The sequence below is a fragment of the Ranitomeya imitator genome, chromosome 2, assembly GCF_032444005.1.
Source record: "Ranitomeya imitator isolate aRanImi1 chromosome 2, aRanImi1.pri, whole genome shotgun sequence".
Taxonomy (NCBI): Eukaryota; Metazoa; Chordata; class Amphibia; order Anura; family Dendrobatidae; genus Ranitomeya; species Ranitomeya imitator.
In genome coordinates this window covers 688273273-688294368 of record NC_091283.1, presented here as the reverse complement: position 1 = coordinate 688294368, position 21096 = coordinate 688273273, and the positions used below count along the sequence as shown (strand labels likewise).

Below are 21096 nucleotides of genomic sequence, written 5' to 3'. Positions count from 1 at the left end.
AACTTGCTTACCTGTTAACAATAACAGTGATTTTGATCATGGGTGCCTAAACTTTTACATGCTACTGTATATGATAGAGTAGGTGCAAACAGAACAGAAAATGCGAACCGAAACAAGACACAGTAGTGATAATGTGCCTACAGTGGGGGAAATAAGTATTTGATCCCTAGCTGATTTTGTAAGTTTGCCCACTGACAAAGACATGAACAGTCTATAACTTTAAGGATTGGTTAATTTTAACATTGAGAGATAGAATATCAAAAATAAAATCCAGAAAATCACATTGTACAAATTATATAAATTTATTTGCATTTTACAAATAAGTATTTGATCCCCTACCAACCATTAAGAGTTCTGGCTCCTACACACCAGTTAGATGCTTCTAATCAACTCATTACCTGCATTAAAGACAGCTGTCTTACATAGTCACCTTTATAAAAGACTCCTGTCCACAGACTCACTTAATCAGTCAGACTCTAACCTATACCACATGGGCAAGACCAAAGATCTTTATTAGGATGTCAGGGACACGATCATAGACCTGCACAGAGCTGGAATGGGCTGCAAACCCATACGTAAGACGCTGAGCGAGAAGGATACAACTGTTGGTGCAATAGTAAGAAAATGGAAGAAATACAAAATACAAAATCAGCATCGATCGACATCGATCTGGGGCACCATGCAAAATCTCACCTCGTGGGGTATCCTTGATCATGAGGAAGATGAGAGATCAGCCTAAAACTACATGAGGGGAACTTCTTAACGTTCCCAAGGCAGCTGGGACCAGCTGGGGCCAAGAAAACTATTTGTAGCACATTACGCTGTAAAGGTTTCCAAGAAGTATCATTACTCCTTGCGGAGATTGACATGCTAGGTATGCCGAGATGAGGAAACTTAAAGCCACAATTGCTGAAATTAACATCTGTATATGCTTAGGCTGGTTTCACACTTGCGTAGGGCAGAGGGCTGCGTACTTCCTCCGTTAAGCCCCGCCCACTGCCGCACTTCTTCCATTCAGCTTCACTTGCATCTGCACGCGTCCTGCGTACCTATCTTTAACATTGGGTACGCAGGCCATGACGATGTATGTGGATGCGTCCGCATGCGTCGTTTTGACGCTGCAACAAAATGCAACATGCTGCGTTCTACGCAGTTTGGCGCAGTGTCAAAATGACACATGCGGAGATTTCAGAGCTGAGATCTTATCTCTCATGATCTTGGTCCCGAGATCACCATCTGCGCATGCGCCATATTCCCGGAGACCACCGCGCACGGAACCGTGGAAGTGTCGGGGCTCTGGCCTGTCGCAAAATGTCGACAGAGCCCCGAGCAGCGCCAGACACCCACGCAGCACCACTAGGCACTGGAGACACCCGCAGCATCGCCCAGCAACCACCAGACACCCTGTATGTCATTTGCGCTGGCCACAAACTGCGCCTGCGCAAGTGACACTACCATGGTGCCTTATGGGATTCGGGGACAGCGACCGGAAATCCCAACTGGCGATTATTATATAGGATTCTATCTCTCAATGTTAAAATAAACCTACCCTTAAAATTATAGACTGTTCATGTCTTTGCCAGTGGGCAAACTTACAAAATCAGCAAGGGATCAAATACTTATTTCCCCCGCTGTATCTGCAAGAGTTATCAATCCACTATACTTAAAAAAGACCTACCCTTGTTTCTTTTTTAGTTAGTAAGTACTTATATTTCTGACAATGAACAAATAGAGGACAAACTCAATGTTGTCAGATTCCTTTGCTATTTCTCCTGGAAATACAGCTCTGGAAAAAATTAAGAAACCACTGCAAAAAGTTCAGTTTGTTTTATTTTTCTCTTTATAGGTGTATTTTTGAGTAAAATGTAAATTGTTCTTTTATTCTATAAACTTCTGAGATTTCCAAGCAATACATTTAGTATTTTTTTTTCTGACTAAGAAAAATGGTCAAAATTAAAAACAAACAAACAGTGCTTTCAGACCTCAAATAAAGACAACAAGTTCATAATAATTTAGAAACAACAATGCTAATGTTTTAACTCATGAATAGTTCAGAAATCAATATTTTGTGGAATAACCATGAAATTTAATCACAGCTTTCATGCGTCTTGGCATGCTTTCCACCAGTCTTTCACACTGCTTCTGGCACAAAAATTTAAGCAGTTCTTCTTTGTTTGATGGCTTGTGACTATCCATCATCCTCTTGATTACATTCCAGAGGTTTTCAATTGGGTTCAGGTCTGGAGATTGGGCTGCCCATGACAGGGTTTTTATGTGGTGGTTAGTGTTGAGCGATACCGTCCGATACTTGAAAGTATCGGTATCGGATAGTATCGGCCGATACCCGAAAAGTATCGGATATCGCCAATACCGATATCCGATACCAATACAAGTCAATGGGACACCAAATATCGGAAGGTATCCTGATGGTTCCCAGGGTCTGAAGGAGAGGAAACTCTCCTTCAGGCCCTGGGATCCATATTAATGTGTAAAATAAAGAATTAAAATAAAAAATATTGATATATTCACCTCTCCGGCGGCCCCTGGACATCACGCTGGTAACCGGCAGGCTTCTTTGTTTAAAATGAGCGCCTTTAGGACCTGCGAATGACGTCGCGGCTTCTGATTCATCGCGTGCCGCTCATGTGACCGCCACGCGACCAATCAGAAGCCGCGACGTCATTCGCAGGTCCTTAATTCCTAGAATTAGGAGTTTAGTGAATGAGAATGACGTCGCGGCTTCAGATTGGTCGCGTGGCGGTCACATGAGCGGCATGCGACCAATCAGAAGCCGCGACGTCATTCGCAGGTCCTAAGCGCGCTCATTTTAAACAAAGAAGCCTGCCGGTTACCAGCGTGATGTCCAGTGGCCGCCGGAGAGGTGAATATATCAATATTTTTTATTTTAATTCTTTATTTTACACATCCCTATGGATCCGATACCGATACCACAAAAGTATCGGATCTCGGTATCGGAATTCCGATACCGCAAGTATCGGCCGATACCCGATACTTGCGGTATCGGAATGCTCAACACTAGTGGTGGTCTCTCAATTTCTCCAGAGCTGTATATGAATAAATTGACTTTTGAGAGTTACCATTTAACTTGTTAATAAGGTATTTACCTGCTCAGTCTGAAATATAAATTTGTTTATGGACATTTCCAGAGGGAATACCAGAGGAACAGAGCATCTACTAAAAAAGGCGAGCTGATGCAACAAATCCTCTTGAAATGACATTAATTCCTGACTTTTCTTTTGGGGGTGCCAATGCTCTGGTACTTCTCTAGAAACATAGAACTAAAAGTACAAAAGTTAATCATAGTCTGTAAGGAAATTAAAAGGAGGAAAAAAATCAATGTGAATGCTAATAATTACTGTCTTTTTTTCTCTTTCTATCCACGTGTCCCTACACTGTTTGCTTTATTTGCTGCCTTGGACACTCTCTGATTAGTTATTTATTGTGAGTACATACAGAGATTTCTGTAGTGAGCAGGAGACTCACTTTCAGCTATGAGGTCTTTGTGGCCTGATAGCTGCACACACGTTTTAGGATATGTGTTACATCACTAAGGTCCTGTGCATGAACCTCCACATTTTATCCAGTTGTGTAATGTGACTGTGTAGAAAATACAGCAGTTTCTACCTGAACTATCAAACGCATGGCAATGTGATAGGATATTTATTTTAGACAGCTGTATACTAAAGTAAAATATGGTCTATTGGATTATAGAAGGGGCAACAGGTAGTGAATACCGTTGTCTCTAGCTAATGAATTCACAGACAAAATTGCTTTACTGCGTGTCAGAGAGACTTTCCTCCTAGAGATTTATAACTTCAGTAATTGCCACAAAATGATGCACTTAAAAGGTTGTCAAGTTTTGGATACAACCTCCTCAACTAGCCTTCAATGGCATAGCTGCATAATATGATGTCCCCCACATAGGGGTTCTTTCATCAATGATTGAAAACCCATTCTAGTCAGAACTCTACAAGGCAGCCCTTCATTAGATTCTGGCCTTGTGCAGAGACGTGAGGTGGTACTGTCCCTGGCATCATCTGCCTAAGGGTACCGTCACACTATACGATTTACCTACGATCACGACCAGCGATATGACCTGGCCGTGATCGTAGGTAAATCGTAGTGTGGTCGCTGGGAGCTGTCACACAGACAGCTCTCCAGCGACCAAGATGCCGAGGTCCCTGGGTAACCAGGGTAAACATCGGGTAACTAAGCGCAGGACCGCGCTTAGTTACCCGATGTTTACCCTGGTTACAAGCGTTAAACTAAAAAAAAACAAACAGCACATACTTACATTCTGGTGTCCGTCAGGTCCCTTGCAGTCTGCTTCCCGCACTCAGTGACTGCCGGCCGTAAAGTGAAAGTGAAAGCACAGCCGCTGTGCTCTGCTTTCACTTTACGGCCGGCAGTCACAGTGCTGGAAGCAGACTGCAAGGGACCTGACGGACACCAGAATGTAAGTATGTGCTGTTTTTTTTTTTTTTAGTTTAACGCTTGTAACCAGGGTAAACATCGGGTAACTAAGCGCGGTCCTGCGCTTAGTTACCCGATGTTTACCCCGGTTACAAGCAAACGCATCGCTGGATCGCATCGCTAGATCGCTAGATCGGTGTCACACACACCGATCTAGCGATGACAGCGGGAGATCCAGCGATGAAAGAAAGTTCTAAACGATCTGCTACGACGTACGATTCTCAGCAGGATCCCTGATCGCTGCTGCGTGTCAGACACAGCGATATCGTAACGATATCGCTGGAACGTCACGAATCGTACCGTCGTAGCGATCGAAATGTTATAGTGTGACGGTACCCTAATGCACATGTGACCAATGTTGGCGGATGACAGTCCCAGACTTGTCTCTGGTTACTCATGAAGGGGAGACAGTCATTAGTCATACTCATTAGAACTGTGGGCAGCATGAATCGGGGCCTGGCTGTGTAATTGCAAACCTAATTTAAAAAGCCGGCCCTATGTACACATGAGAGACCTGTAAAACAACCAAAACAAGACAGGGAGAAGCCGGCCAGGGAATGCATCAGACTAGTTGTGTCAGATTACAAACTCCTCTGTCAGCTCCCCTCCTCTCATAACACTGTCACCTCTACTGTACTGCCCCTGCCCCAACACTGCCTGTCCAGAGATTTCATAGTATTACACTTATGTCTGTTGTGCTCAACTTGTGCTCACTCTGCAGTGAGATCAAATCATCTTGCCAATATATGCCTCACACTGACATAGCCTTCTTGTTCTGGGCTACTCCTGTGTGAGATGTAATGACCCCTGTTCTGATCACTGCAGAGTGAATACAAGTTGCCTTGATAACAACAAAAATAAGTCTGACACATTGGAACTCTCTTCTCCAGCCAGCTATTGTGGGTGGAGGGACAATACAGCAAAGGTGTTATAACAGGAGAAATAATATAACAGAAATATAACAGGAGAAATAATGTGACACAACTAAACTCAGCTGTGCTGCGCCTACACTGACTGCTGTTAGTCATCTGTGCTCTTCTCCCAGCACTGTATAATCATGTAGTAGGTTAGACCATGAGATCAGAGCTGTTTCATTACATTTCACACACTGAGAAACCAGCTGGCAGCTAGCTATCATGGGGGGTCTGTTCTTTTTCTGCTGTATTGCTGCCTAGTTGTGATTGGGCAACGTCATTCAGAGAGAAGAAGTACATGCCCCTGGTGATAACTATCTGATGATAACCTCACAAACTTAATGAAAATTAACTCATTAGGTGCCAAACTCAATTCATTACTAGTATGTCTGCTATGGATAGGCGAGGATAAAAAGAAAAAAAACAATAGTTTTATTCCGCTCTGAAGCCACTATTACATCATATGTCCAGTGCAACATGAAAATCTAAATTTATTAAAAAAAAACTTTAATACTGCAGCCTGAGATTGGGCGTTTCCTGGTTTGACAGCTGCTAAGCCACTTTTTTTTCATTCTTTTAGTCAGCACAATGCTAATCCACCATTTGGATGAATAGTTTAGTCATATCTGACAGTCTGGTAACTGGACAATAACTAAGAACTTATATCCCTAACAACCAGCTAGTTTAAGGTAACTCATGTCTTCAACATTCGAAAAAATTGCCATTGAATTTCAGTTGGACAAGAAACAAGTAGGGTTGGCATCACTGAACTGTATTTTTTTCTTTTTTTTCTTATGCTTTAAGCAGCATGTTATAACATACAGTAAAACAGTTTATAATCAACAAGCAAAAATGTGGCAGCACCCAAAATGTAAACCTTTAGAAAACAAATTAGTACTAGTAAAAAGTGCAAAGAAAATGGGCATGTCATTCTGGATTAAAGGTTGTGCTATATGTTGGTTGAAATGGTAGGATGCCCTTTTTTCCATGGTACCTGCACATGCCTTTACCAGATGCACTGCTGTATTTTTGGAGTAAAAAACAAGCCTTTTTGTGAAACTATTCCTTTTGTGTCTATACATGTATGTATGTCTGTATCTGTTGAGATTGTATATGTGCTGTTTAATGTCCGATTCCATTCTTGATCTGTAAATGTTCTGTCTAAATGTAGATGTAGTGTTTTTGTGTTTAATAATAATAATAATAATAATAATCTTTATTTTTATATAGCGCTGACATATAATTATAGTGACACTAGATGGTGGCCTAACGCATCGGGTATTCTAGAATATGTATGTAGTTTATTTATGAAGTTTTCAGAATAATGCAATTTCTACACAGGATTTGGCCAGCCAGGCTCGACCAATTAGCGAAGCGTGGTTCAAATTCCGTGCCAATTCGTGGCCGGACTGTGCCTGTTGCTGATTGTTCACGGCCGGCCGACTCCAGGTTTTTGAGGGCCCCAGGCGAAAGAGTCTCAGTGGGCCCCCCTTTAACACATACCGCGATTCATGATGCACAGATACAGCAGAGAAATAACCACAGCCAAGTAGCATATAACACAGCCCACGTTGCATATAGTAGCGGGGTCTCGCGAGACCCCTACGTCATCATCTCACGAGACCGCAATGCATGGCCTGGAGCGTCGCAGGCGCCGGAAGGTGAGTATATAATGATTCTTTATTTTTTTATTTTTTTTAACATTGGATCTTTTTACTATTGATGCTGCATAAGCAAAGTGACATCACTACCACTGTGTGATTAGGCAGGTCAAAGCTGCAATGATGTGTTTCCTGGAGCAGGGTTGAAAAGGAGTAAGGTCAGCTACCAGTGAATATGAGTCTACATGCATTACACTCGTGATCCGTAACAAGAGTCCTGCACTCCGCTCTTCTCTGCCTGCATTGCAACTAATACAAGTTTGATTTCTGCTTCTGACAGAATAGTGATGTAAAACTGTAAATGTCACCCTGTTGATGCATATGACAGAAGATAATCCTCCTCCATATGCTTCAAAAATGCAACATATGAAGTTTTGATCTGGCAACAATAGCTAGCAAACACAGCTCAGCCCCACTTGTATTAACTTTGCAAAGTAAGCTCCATTATGCAGGACTAATGGAATGCAGGACTGTCAATCTGCTGAAACCCAAATAACATATTGTGTAGAAATACACATTTCTACAAGTTAAATTTGAGCTGACAGACTACTGTACAGGACCGCACAAAATAATAGAGTGTATTCTAAACATAAATTAGCTTGATAATGTCCAAAATATTTGTGGTGCATGCAGCTATATTGAGCACAGTATAACAATGCTGCTTGGAAGCCTGTCCTGTTTAACACATTCATCAGCCAAGTGCCTTCCATCACAGCTCAAAGTCATCAATTCAGAGAGATGGAGCTAATCAGGAGCACACAGCAGAAAAAAATGGGACTGCAGCACTGAGGAGAGGCAAGGTGCTGCGGGGAAATAAAATTTTAGCTGTGTAACAATTGGACCACATATTCAACTATGTGAAGCTGGAAGCACCGAGGGCCACATGGAGATGCAAAATGAAAAATTACAAGAAAGAACATTTATTTTTGGCGTAGTCTGTATAATAACAATACATATGCAGTTAGATCATAAGAAATTAAACAAAACATGAGAAAACATTCATTTGCAATATTTATGCAGGCATAAAAATTGCTGATTGACAATACAACCTTCTTGTAAACAGTAGACAAAATAATAGGGATGACTAATAAACTTCCACCTTAATCAGAGTACAGCCGCATGATGTGGCTGTCTGTGCGGCCAAAAGTCCACCCACCAGAGGACTGTCCTACCCAATGGCTGATTTATTTTTTCTTTTATTGATTGTACGGCTACTTGGTGCCTTGGATGAGGGCACAGCCAGCAGAGTTATATGGACATTCCTCATTGTTCCATTAAAAATGAAGTAAATATGCAACTATTTACTTTCTATATCATTGGTATTGATGTACCATAATTGGTGTGGAAATTTTGTCCATCAAGTGAATGGGGCTTTGAAATATGCTGTGGCTATTTTCCTTAGCTGAGTACTTGACCTGCTGTGCACATTTTTCATCCACAGTATGTAGATTTCTGTTGCAGATAAATTGCAGTTTTATTGTAGAACCTCCTTATTGAGTTCAATGGCAGCCAGTCTCCATAATAATGCCGAATGGCAATAGACACTGTCTCATCAAAAGGCTGAAAAGAGCACTGTAGGGTAAAGCTCTTCCAAAACTGTTTGAAACCTCTTCAGAGAACACTTCAGGAGAGGTTTTCTTGTGTAGGAAAACTCCTCTTCCTGAACTAAACTTTGTTTTCTTTACGCACCCTCTGGAGAACCGGTATTGTTTCCATTGCTGCTCATGGGTCTGTTATTGTCTGCAGAACTGACACCACGTTAACGGCGCAATAGCTTGTAGCTCTGCCCGAGTTGATGGCACAACCTTGTCAGAGGTAACTAGCTACATCACTGTCCATGTGGTATAACAGATACTGGGATCAGTGGCAGAGACTCAGTGCCGGACCCAAGAATGATGAGTAAAGAACACTTTGTTTCAAACTACAGCGGGGGAAAGGGACATTCTCGAACTCAGAAACCCCCTTTCAATGAAAGAAAAAACATCAAAAACTCCCCCCAAAAGGAGCATTCTTGAAGTTGTTTCTGCTTCATAAACTCTGATTCATCATTGCCTTTGCACCTGTTTTTTGTCTAGTTTTATGCGTTTGGCTTCTTTTTTATATTTGCATCCAATTTGCATTTTTTTAAGTTTATTGTACATGTACTCACCTGTTTTTTTATTTCCGCTTTGTGTGCGGAGTTTAGTGATTACAAATGTTTCTGCCTGATTCAACAATTGCGACTTTTTAAAAAGTTATAAAATTTAGCACAATTCCACTCCTGGGCCCCTTGGTGTAGTTTTGAAACATTTTGAAAAAGATGTGACGTTTGCTCAAAAGGTTGCAAGAATGGATAAAGATAGGAAAGAAGCCCTTTTTTTACTTTGTGCCAAATTAGTGAACCGTGTGTGCCATTTTGATGAATTTGGCACAATTAACATTAAGACAAAAAAAGAAAAGGGACTTAAATAATGTAATTGCTGAATGGGGCCATCGTTTTTGAACACCACAGAGAGCCCTTAGTGCACATAACCAACACTGGCCAAATATTTAGAAGTTAAATTAGTTTAGTTAAATTGATGCTGAGAAATGCAGAAAAATCAGCTGCAAGATCGGCACAATAAGGTGCAGATTTCCCTGGATATAATTGTGGATTTGCTGCCAGCATTTTCTGCAGCTTGTACTGGTGGCCGTATCCTAAAGTTTATATTCACAGACACACTACATTGCAGTTTTCTGTTTTATTTCTGAAGGAATGGAAGTAATAAGGCAAAGCAGCTGCAGGAAATCACATTCCGCACAGTTGTTCTCTTGGCGCTATTGAAAGAGTTCAGACACTGATTCCGGCAGTTCGCTTCTTCTTTATATAGATGTACAGTATATCCAGTAGTAGTAATAACGGTAAGAAGGTCACTGCAGGCAATTTAGTTTTACTGCCAACTATTACCTAAGCCATTTATATAATTAAGTGCAAAGTATTCTATATTCACACTTTGTTACATATAGTTTAGAACTATCAATAATATCGCTATGCAGTGTAAATCATTTCTATACTTTACTGTTATTTAGTCTCTCCAAGACTATTATAAATAATGCTGACTTTTATGTTTTAGTCATTAAGTGCTTGGATGATATCAGATACCTCCTCTGCCCTTTCCACCCTTACTTACCTCTATTCCTCCTTATTGTCTGCATCATGCTTTTCTTACAGTGTATTAAATGTTTTCTTACATCTGCTATGAATAACAAGTGAACTCTTGAGCATTTTTATATCTCACAATGTGTACAGCTATAAGGACAGTAGATATAATCTTGCAGCCATAAGGCAATTCTGGGGCCAGCAGTGACGACACCACGTCTATGTTACTGGGTGCCCTACTTGCTGCTTTTTTGTCTGGTCTCTGTTCTGTGCTTTTGTGGTCTGTACTTTGGTTATGTTGTGATCTCTGTGTTTGATGGAGACCCATGTGTACATTGCTAGCTCCTATTTATTGTAACGAGTCTAGTGATTTCAGTAATATAATATTATTCGACTTTTGAAATGTCATGCCCCAAAACAATATGTGCAGCTTTTGTTGTTGTGTTGCCAGCTTAATGTTTGTGCATATCACCATTTGTTTAAATGCTGTGGCTTTTTTTGTCCTGCATATGTTTATCGATCAATGAAATCTTGAAACAAAGTTGTAACACAACCAATTCGCTTGCAATTATCTGGTGAGGGGGCGATATATATATATATATTGTGAACACTGCCGCTAGTCTTTCACAGTATGCTTTACAACATAAGGCTACTTTCACACTAGTGTCGCGCACTGTACGTCGCAATGCGACGTTGCGGCGCACCGACGCATACTGTGAAAGCGCCGCACAACGTGGGCAGCGGATGCTGTTTTTCAACACATCCGCTGCCCCATTGTGAGGTGCGAGGAGGCGGGGCGGAGTTCCGGCTGTGCATGCGCGGTCGGAAAAGATGGCAAAGACGCGCCAAAAAACGTTACATGCAACGTTTTTTGGTGGTGACGGTCCGCCACAACACGACGCAACCGTCGCACGACGGTTGCAACGTGTGGCAAAGCGTCGCAATGCGTCGCTAATGTTAGTCAATGGAGAAAAAACGCATCCTGCAAGCAATTTTGCAGGATGCGTTTTTTTCTCCTAAACGACGCATTGCAACGTGCAGTGCACGACGCTAGTGTGAAAGTAGCCTAACTCTTTATTGGCTGCTGATAAATACAACTTATATATTGCTTGTTAAAAAGCTTTCAGTTTTCTCTGTAAATCCAGTATTTTTAATACAATAGATCAATTAGAAGCGAAATTGTGGGTAAATAACATTCAGCTTTTGGCCTATGATGTGGAGCACATTTTATAAAGTGATAAATATCATCTTTGATCACATACTGTGCAAAGCACTTGAAGTTCTAGGGTGCATTAACACCAGCTGATGATTATGGCGAATGAGTGTTCTTAGGAATGCATGTTCCCCTATTATTAGGCAGTATAAACTGCTGACCACCCAATGAACAAGCAAAATTCTCAATCATTGGGTGAAATGATCTTTAAGCTGGATTCAAAATCATTGTTCCTGGGAGAACGACGTCCTGTGTAAGCTGGGCTTATACTGCTGAGAATAATGACAGCCTATGTGCACAAAACGATATACTACCAATAGTCCTGAGCACTTGGGATATACGGCCAACCAGTATAAACGGGCTATTAAATGACCACCGGTCAGTAAATATCTAGCTGATGGTCGGTCATTTAATGCAACAAATCAGCAAGTGTAAGCGCATCCTTACTTTGTACAATCATGTCCCATTGTGCAGAGTTTTACACAAGGCAAGATGTAGAAGGACGTAGACGCATGTATGTGCATGTTGACGCATGACAACTTTAGTTTGTTTTATATTTGTGAGGTCTCTGCTTCAGTGTATGTCATCACTATAAACACCAATGCATTTTTGTATTCATTTTAATCTAAAACTCAAAACTTAGTTACAATCTCATTACCAAATCATGTCTATTAGGCCAAGTTCTCTGCAGGCCTCTTGGAAATGCCAGCCACAAGAAAGATTTGCTGTGACCAACACAGAATTGAATTATTCCAATTCATCTCTTTGATGTGATTGTGCAATATTAATAATTTTCTGTAACATGATCAGTGAATCTGAGACTCATTTGACACATTTAGTAATGAAGTGTTTGGGTTTTAAGTAATTTCCCCATCTCTTTTCTCTTCTAACTTGTTAATGGAGATTTATCAAATGTTTATCTATTTACAAAGAGACAAATAATTGCTTTGCTATTTCCAGCTTCAATTGTTTTGCAATTAAAGATCTATCTTTCAGTGATACGCATATTGATTCTTACTGTTACATTGAGGTTTTTGCTAAGTCTGCTCCAAACCTGCCATACAGTCATGGTGGCCAGCCTTTCAAAGACTAGTTCTGCCGTTTCCCGCTGTCTTATCACTAAGAATAACAACTGCTTGTCCTACATATTCCATCATGCCAAAGCTGCCTTTAGAATCCTGTCCTTTGCATATAATTCCCTTTGTCACAAATGGATAGAGTCTCCTGCTGATCATAACTGCATTGAGCTGCATCTTGTGTCCAATTATATATACATGAATATATATAAGTGTCTTTCTTTCTGTACCCTACATTAATCTGCCACTCTTCCTCTCCTTTCCCTTTCATTATTACCATGATTTTAGCCAAGATGTCCATCCGCAAGAGGCTGATGCAGGCATGTTGTTTGGGGTGCTCTGAGATAAGCTGCACTTGCATGTCAGGCACTATACGTAGTAACATGGGAACCCTTGAACGAGCCTTCCCACTCTCTCCTGTCTCTGTTAATGATTTCTCCACCAATTTTCGTGGCTGTAAGTTTTAACCATGCTGTTCCATGTATTGTGCTCTGTGTGTACCTGTGTACTCGTGTCCGCCCGTGTCTTGTGCTGTGGTCTGTGTTCCAGTGGCCTTATCAAAGTTCTGATGTCTTTCCTTGCAGAACACTAAACATTTTTTTTACACACAGGTAGTTGATGGACTTCTTTGTGACAAGGGCTGATGTATTTAACTACCCTTTACTGCAGAGCACAAGTCTGTTCCTCCACTTACATTAGTAAAAGCATAGTGGATACTTTCTTCATTAAAAGGGGTTGTCTTCTCACAGATACCCTCTTAAATATGAGGACCTCCATAACTGATTCAGCTCCCAAGATCTCTGGAATACAACCACTTCAATTGGAGCAAGTTGCCATTGGTAAAAATGAGGAGATTTAGTAGGGTAAATGTGCCAGAATTCTGGCTTAAAGAGGTTTTCTCAAGTTAGTATCTGTAGGCAAGAAATATATCTTGGTACCCCATGGTACACCCATGGTAATTCTGCTTCATGTCACCTGGCTTATCCATGGTTTTACCCCTTTTTTTTTCTACACTATGTTGTGCATAAATATGTGATTCTTCAGAATTTGTTTTAGTCTTTGCCTGATGAAGAGACGTAAGTAGTCTCGAAATCTTGTAATTTGCTACCATTTTTTTAGTTAGCCAATAAAAGGTATCAACCACTGAGGACTCTCAATTCTAAATATTTTTCTATCTGTAGGCACACACTGCTCCCTGCTTTTCCAAGGTGCGTTATGCTCTTGAAGACTGAGAATTTAGAACAGTGTGATGGTCACACCATTGTTATAATTGTGCTTTCTTCCAGGCTGTAGCATGGGGAAAGTGCAGGGGTTCAGGGACTGATTGAATCTAGCGATCTGACCAGCCTCAAAAGGGCGCTAGCAAGTTGTAAAGCACAGTGCCTGCTCATGTTGCATAAGTCTGGGACTGCAGGGTGTCGGTGTTTGTTTTTCCTTATGTATAAACCTGTTTTTTACTTGAGTTAGTGAATAGCTATGAAAGGAAGAATAGTGGATAGTTTATTGTCCATAGTTTGGAAAGGGAGCACTATAGGTAAAATATACAGTTCTGGCAAAAATTAAGAGACCAATGCAAAATGTTCAGCTTATCAGATTTTTCTCTTTATATGTATGTTTTTGAGTAAAATGTAAATTGTTCATTTATTCTATAAACTTCTGACAACATGTCTCCGAATTTCCAAGCAATACATTTTCCATATTTTCTGACAAAGAAAAATTGTCAAAATAAAAAAGAACCCAGTGCTTTCTGACCTCAAATAATGCAAAGAAAACAAGTTCATAAACATTTAGAAGCAACAATACTAATGTTGTAACTCAGGAAGAGTTCAGAAATCAATATTTTGTGGAACAACCATGATTTATATAATCACAGCTTTCAGGCGTCTTGGCAGCTTTCCACCAGTCTTTCACACTGCTTCTGGTGCAAAATGTAAGCAGTTCTTCTTTGTTTGATGGCTTGTGGCTATCCATCATCAGGTTTTCAATGGGGTTCAGGTCTGGAGATTGGGCTGCCCATGACAGGGTTTTGATGTGGTGGTCTCTTAATTTTTGCCAGAGCTATATATGTAGACAAGCTGTCCAGAATACAACTGGCATTTTATATTTTTAAAGTTGAGAAATAATTACATTTTAATTGTTCATTTTTGAGCATGATTGCCTTAAATCAATGTTTACATGCTTCTGATTAGTTATATTGCGATAATGCATCATATTTCATTTCTGCCAGTTCAGTGAAAGGGATGTATAGGAAAGAAAAAAGCATGTGCAGTATGTTTACTTTACATATTGTGCGTTATTGCATTTCAACTACATTAACTTCTATGGAGAAAAAGTTGAAGTACTAGACGCAATCCATGGGCAAGAGTGGAGCTTATTCTGGAAGAAAGCAATCAGTTTCACTAAGAACCTTGTTCACTTGCTGTATGAAAAGTAGCATAGCCAAACATTATTAGCTACATTCTAGATAATTGTACATGATTTATGATATTTAAAGATGCTTTATGACATTTACTGGTTTGTTTGATAAATGTGGAATAGTTTACGGAAATCATAGTTTTGCCTATGGTAACGTGGTCAGTTGGTTTCTTTTTCTCAGTGACATTTAGTTCTTTAATTTGTTCAATTTATCTAAGAAAAACATACAACATAATGGATTTGTTTAAGCAAAAAATAAAAGATTATCTGATCACTGCAGCTGCCACACTGGGAGTAGTAACACTGACGAGACACTGGTAGTTTAATTAACAAACAATCCAATAGCTTTTGCTTGTATAATTGTAATAAGATTAATGACAAGTGTTATGCCTGACAACGTAAAAGTCATGTCTTGACAGGCCTGATTCAATACAGACTAAAGCTCGGAGGTGTAAGCTTCTCATTAGACCTGACCAGACGTGAAAGTTAAAAGGACTGCACGATTAAAAATGGCAGCAGCTGTGGTCCTTTAGGAACCATTGAGGTTTACCCCTCATCATGTTTCTTCCGGCATCATCCTCTAGACATTCTTAGTCATGATTAATTAGCATCTTACATCTTGTTTTGTGATATTGGGACACTTGGTGCTCGTTAAAGACCATTAGATCATTACAGGTCCTGCCAGATTTCAGGTCCCCAAAGGATCATTAATTAAAGCTGTACAATTGAATGTAAGAGGAGAAACAAAGCTCCAGAGCATGTTCATTTTCATTTTCTGCCTATGTATTTGCTCATGTGATATAGCGTACAGTATGTAAGCATTAATCAGTATTAAACATTATATCAGGATAAATTAGACTTAAAGTCATTCACTACCTGGGGGTTGGATTCTGTAAAAATAACAAAATATCTGATATTCTTCTGCTGTCACCCTTCTTGATCTAGTGGTCTACATTGGAACCGGAAGCAATGACTTCACCATCCAGTCTCAGGACTACTGCGGATTGTGATAGACCACATGGATCAGCTGACTTTAACCATTCATCATTGGATAGTTTTCTTTACGTGAACCTGTAACCAAGTTTTGCCTATGAATTACAGCCACCACCTTTTAGCGCTGATATACCGCATTCTACAATGCTGTATATCTGCCCCCAACCCAACCTGTAAGAGATGAAAAATAAGTTTTATTATTCTCTCCTGTGGGACGGTCCGGTTCGAGTGGTGTTGGTCTTCTTGGTTTGGCACTTCCCATTTTTTTGCGATGCCATCCTCCTTCTTGGTTTGTGTGGATGACGCATCCCTGTGTCATCCATAGAAGTATCCTCGGCATCTGCTTCTGTGCAGGTGAACTTCTCTTGAGGGCAGAAAAAAGTACTGCAGTGCATAGGCTCTGGGGCTCTCTGACCATTCCCGGTGCCTGCGCACTGCAGTACTTTGCTGTGCCCTAAAAAAGGGCAGAGAAGTACGCCTTCACAGGATGAGACTTCTGTGGATGATGTAGGGATGAGTCATCCACATGAATCAAGAAGAAGGACGACATCGCAAGTAGATGCGAGGCGCTGGACCAAGACCAGCGACACCCCTCGAACGCTGCAGGTGAGTATAATAAAAATTATTTTTCTTCTGTTACAGATCGGGTTAGGGGCATATACAGCTCTGGCAAAAAATTAAGAGACCACTGCACAGTTTTATAAAAACTACTTCTCTACATGTCTGACAGTCATTCCATTCCAGTGTCAGTTGAATTCCAACCAGAGTACACCTCATTCTACTTAATGTGCTTCTGATTAGCTGATCACCTGAACCAAATCATTTTTAATGAAGGAAAGTATAAAAAACTCTTCTGTGGTGTTCACAATCCTCTAGCACTAGGACAAGCTGGATGGCAAAACAAGTGCTAGTAATATCTCAATATCTCAAAAGTAATAGGAATGAAAAAATAACTTTTAACCATGCCAAAGGACTTGAAAAAAAGTCCTGAGTGAGGAAAATAAGTGCTCAATTCTGGCTTTACTAGCAGAGGGATACAGTGAGCATCATGTTACCTGTTAAAATTTCTAAGATGACAGTCCATTACAACAAGGTCAAGCAGCAGACATTGGGGACAACAAGCTACAGACTGGCAGAGGGCAAAAACGACTATCCACTGACCGGGATGACCGTCATCTTATTCGAATGTCACTCAGCAATCGCAGGATGACATCAAGTGACCTACAAAAGGAATGGCAAATGGCAGCTGGGGTGAAGAGCACGGCAAGAAGAGTTCAAAGCAGGCTCCTAGATGCAATGCTCAAGTCATGTAAAGCTAGGAAAAACCCTTTCATCATTGAGAAGCAAAGGAGAGCCAGGTTGAAGTTTGCCAAAGACCATAAGGATTAGACCATAGAGGATTGGAGTAAGGTAACCTTCACTGATGAGTGTAATTTTCCACTTTGCCCAACACCTGGTCGTCTAATGGTTACACGGAGACCTGGAGAGGCGTACAATACACAGTGTCTTGCACCCACTGTGAAATTTGGTGGAGGATTGGTGATCTGGGGATGCTTCAGCAAGGCTGGAATTGGACAGGTTAATCTTTGCGAAGGATGTATGAATCCAGCCGCATACAAGGTTATCCTAGCAAAACATTTGATTCCTTCTGCTCAATGCAATGTTCCCCAACTCTGAAGACTGTTTTTTCCAGCAGGACAATCTTCCATGCCACACAGGTAGGTCAATCAATGTGTGGATGAAGGACCACCACATCAAATCCCTGTCATGGCCAGCACAATCTCCAGACCTGAACCCCATTGAAAACCTCTGGAATGTAATCAAGAGGAAGATGGATAGTCGCAAACCATCAAGCAAAGAAGAACTGTTTAATTTTTAGTACCAGGAGTGACATAAGGTCACCTAAAAGCAGTGTGAATGATTGTTGGAAAGCATGCCAAGACGCATGTAAGCTGTGATTAAAAATCATGGTTATTCCACAAAATATTGTTTTCTGAACTCTTCCTGAGTTAAAACATTAGTTTTGTTGTTTCTAAATGATTATGAACTTGTTTTCTTAGAATTATTTGAGGTCTGCAAGCACTGTATTTTTTCGCTCTTTTGACCATTTCTCATTTTCTGAAAATAAATACAAAATTTTACTGCTTGGACATTCGAAGACATGTTGTCAGTAGTTTATAGAATAAAAGAGCAATTTACATTTTACCCAAAAATCTACCTATAAAGAGAAAAATCAGACAAACTGAACATCTTGCAGTGGTCTCTTAATTTATGCCAGAGCTGTATACAGCATTATAGAATGATATATATCAGCCCTGAAAGGTGGTGGCCGTAACTCATATCGGCCAAACATGGTGACACGTTCCCTTTAAGTCACCTGAGGCATGCAGCCTGAGGCTGGTTGAGTGGTTCAGTCATCACTTTCGGTGCCAGAGCAGAGTGGTACAGCTAAAGAGGATTTTTTTGACTTTGAAATTGATGTCCTCGCTTTAGGATCACTTATTAAAATTAGACTAGTGAGGATCCATTGCCCACCAACCTATGTTCAGCTCCACGTTCTCTTCATGGATAAAATCTCTGTAGTTTTTGTAAAAACTATAAATGTGCAGTGCAGCTTGGTAAACTGTGGAAGAATTGTGACTATTCAATCAACTGATCGGCAGGAGTGGTGGCAGGCTCATATCACTTCCTTAAGTATAAGCATTTAATATGAGTATGCCAGAAAATACGAATACAATGGCACACATACAGCAGGTGACATTAGTATTGAATACTTCAGCAATTTTCTAAGTGAATATATTTCTGAAGGTGCTATTGACATGAAATTCTCACCAAATGTCGGTAATAACCCATCCAATCCACACAGGCAAAAAAACTCAAATCATAGATGTCTATAAATGATGTTGTGTAGTATGTGTAGTAATGAGAAACTACACAGGAAATAGTATTGAATACTCTTACTGAAATTTATTTAATACTTTGTCCAGAAGCCTTTGTTGGTGATGACAGCTTCAAGATGCCTCCTGTGGGGAGAAACTAGTCACATGCATTGCTCAGGTGTGACTTTGGCCCATTCTTCCACACAAGCACTCTTCAAATCCTGAAGGTTCCATGAACTCTGCCTATGAACTCTGAGCTTTAGTTCCTTCCATACATTTTCTTTTGGATTCAGGTCCTGTGATTGGCTGGGCCATTATAGCAACTTTATTTTCTGTCTCTGAAACCAACTGAGAGTTTCTTTGGATGTGTGTTTGGCATCATTGCCTTACTGACATGTCCACCCTCATTTCATCTTCATCATCCTGGCAGATGGCAGAATATTATTATGAAGAATGTCTTGGTACATTTTTCCATTCATCCTTCCTTCAATGATATGATATTTGCCAGTTCAGTTTGCTAAAAAATAGCCCCATACTATTATGTCTCCATCTCCAAAGTTAACTGTTGATAAGCTGTTTTAACACGGTGGGTATTATGGCATCCAAAAGTTCATTTTGGTTTCATCCGACCAGACTATATTCTCCCAGTATTTCACAGGCTTGTGTAAACCTTGTTGAGCAAACTTTAAATGCACTTGAATATGCTTTTGGCTCAACAATGGAGTCTTGCGTGGTGAGCGTACATACAGGCCATGGAGATTTACTTATTGTTTTATTTGAAACAGCTGTACCTGTTATAGCTTTCCTCAGATGATCCTTCACTCATCGACAACTCTTCTGATAATTCCGACTAGCCCTAAATCGCCTACAGTTTGAAAATGATAAAAATGATGATTTTGCACCCACTAGTGCTCCAGCACCACCTCTCCACGTCTCCCCACCAGCCTGTCTTGTTTACAGCATGAAACCACTGCAGTTAATCACAGGACACGGCAGCCAGATCAAACCTTCAATTATACTTGTGCTGATATATACAGATATAACCACAGTCATTAAATGCAATAGTTAACATTTTGGTAAGGTGTGCTGCAAACGTATGCATCTTTATGTGCTGCCAGCTGTAATACTAAATATTGCCACAAGATGGAGCCATTGTCTTTCAAACACATGACTTGTTTTTCCTTAGACTTGTCATGTAGGAAATCAGCCTTTTTAGGTCTCGCTTCAACATATACAGTAATCCACTTTTTTCCCATTCAGCATACTACATTGGCAAAATGTGTGGGGACATCATAATATAGGGGTATTGTGTAGGTTCAATATATTGTGTTGGGAGTTGTGGAGGCATCATAAGTTTGTGCTGTTAGAGATTCATACTGTGTTGAGGGACCATGTGTGAGTATCATACCGTGTGATGAGAATTCTGAGGGCAGGATACATTCTACTTTTGAGAGGGACGCACTGTGGGCATCATACAGAGTGTGAGGGACCAGGAAGGTGGGGGGGCATGATGGTGGCACAGTACTGTGTGCACTAATAGGCTTCAATAGGAGCCATATTCTGGTGTGAGCACATATAAAGGACTGGGAAAGGTTAGGCGGGCGAAATTAACTCCGGTGACAGATGTACATCACAGCTGACACCCTGCAGTATCGGCCCTGGGCCAGTTTTGGAGCTGAAGACCCCCTGTAATCATAATCGCGAGTGCCGATCATTGCCGAGGTACCCTGAGGCCACCAGTGTATGTTGGCCTATGAGATCCAGCTATAAGCTGGGTCTCACAGGTACAGTCAGTGGGTCACTCAGATCACATGCACTGCAGAACACGAGAACTACTATGCATGAGACCAACAAACAGAGTAAAAACTATACTTGAAGTGAAAAAAGGAAAATAAAATCTGTAAAAAAGAAAAACACACGAAAATGCTGCCAAGATTCACGAAAACCTGTTTTGCTACTAAAATTCAATCTTTTTGATAAAGCAAAGCTAAACAGAAAATAAGTACACATAATGGGTATCGCCACATCCAGAACCTAGTCTGTAAAACTGTTGTGCTTTACTCGGTACAGTGAACACCATAAAAAAATAATAAAAAACACACCAAAAATGTCACATTTTCATCATACTAACACACAATAAATTTAATGAAAAGTGATAAAAAAAAGTCAGATGTAAAAAGAAATGATATAGAAAGGAAGTTACAGCTCTCAGAATACAGAGATGCAAAAATAATTTCATTTTTGTAAAATACTTACTGACCCAATGGACAAACCGAGCATATAACTTTTACTGCACGGTGAACTGGAGCTAAATAGTTTTTTTTAAAAATTCC

General features: G+C 40.5%; 1 protein-coding gene across 8 annotated transcripts in view; it reads left to right on the top strand.

Moving 5' to 3' along the window:
* The window catches only part of KCNMA1 (potassium calcium-activated channel subfamily M alpha 1), a 1262580-nt gene that overhangs the window by 1021697 nt on the left and 219787 nt on the right, over positions 1–21096 (top strand). For 5 of the 8 annotated variants that reach the window (XM_069753065.1, XM_069753066.1, XM_069753064.1 and 2 more), the window contains exon 19: positions 12765–12932. The exons of the other annotated variants lie outside the window; for them this stretch is intronic. In XM_069753065.1, coding sequence (XP_069609166.1) covers positions 12765–12932 — 168 coding nt within the window. The remainder of the gene's footprint in view (positions 1–12764; positions 12933–21096) is intronic. 8 annotated transcript variants of the gene reach the window in all.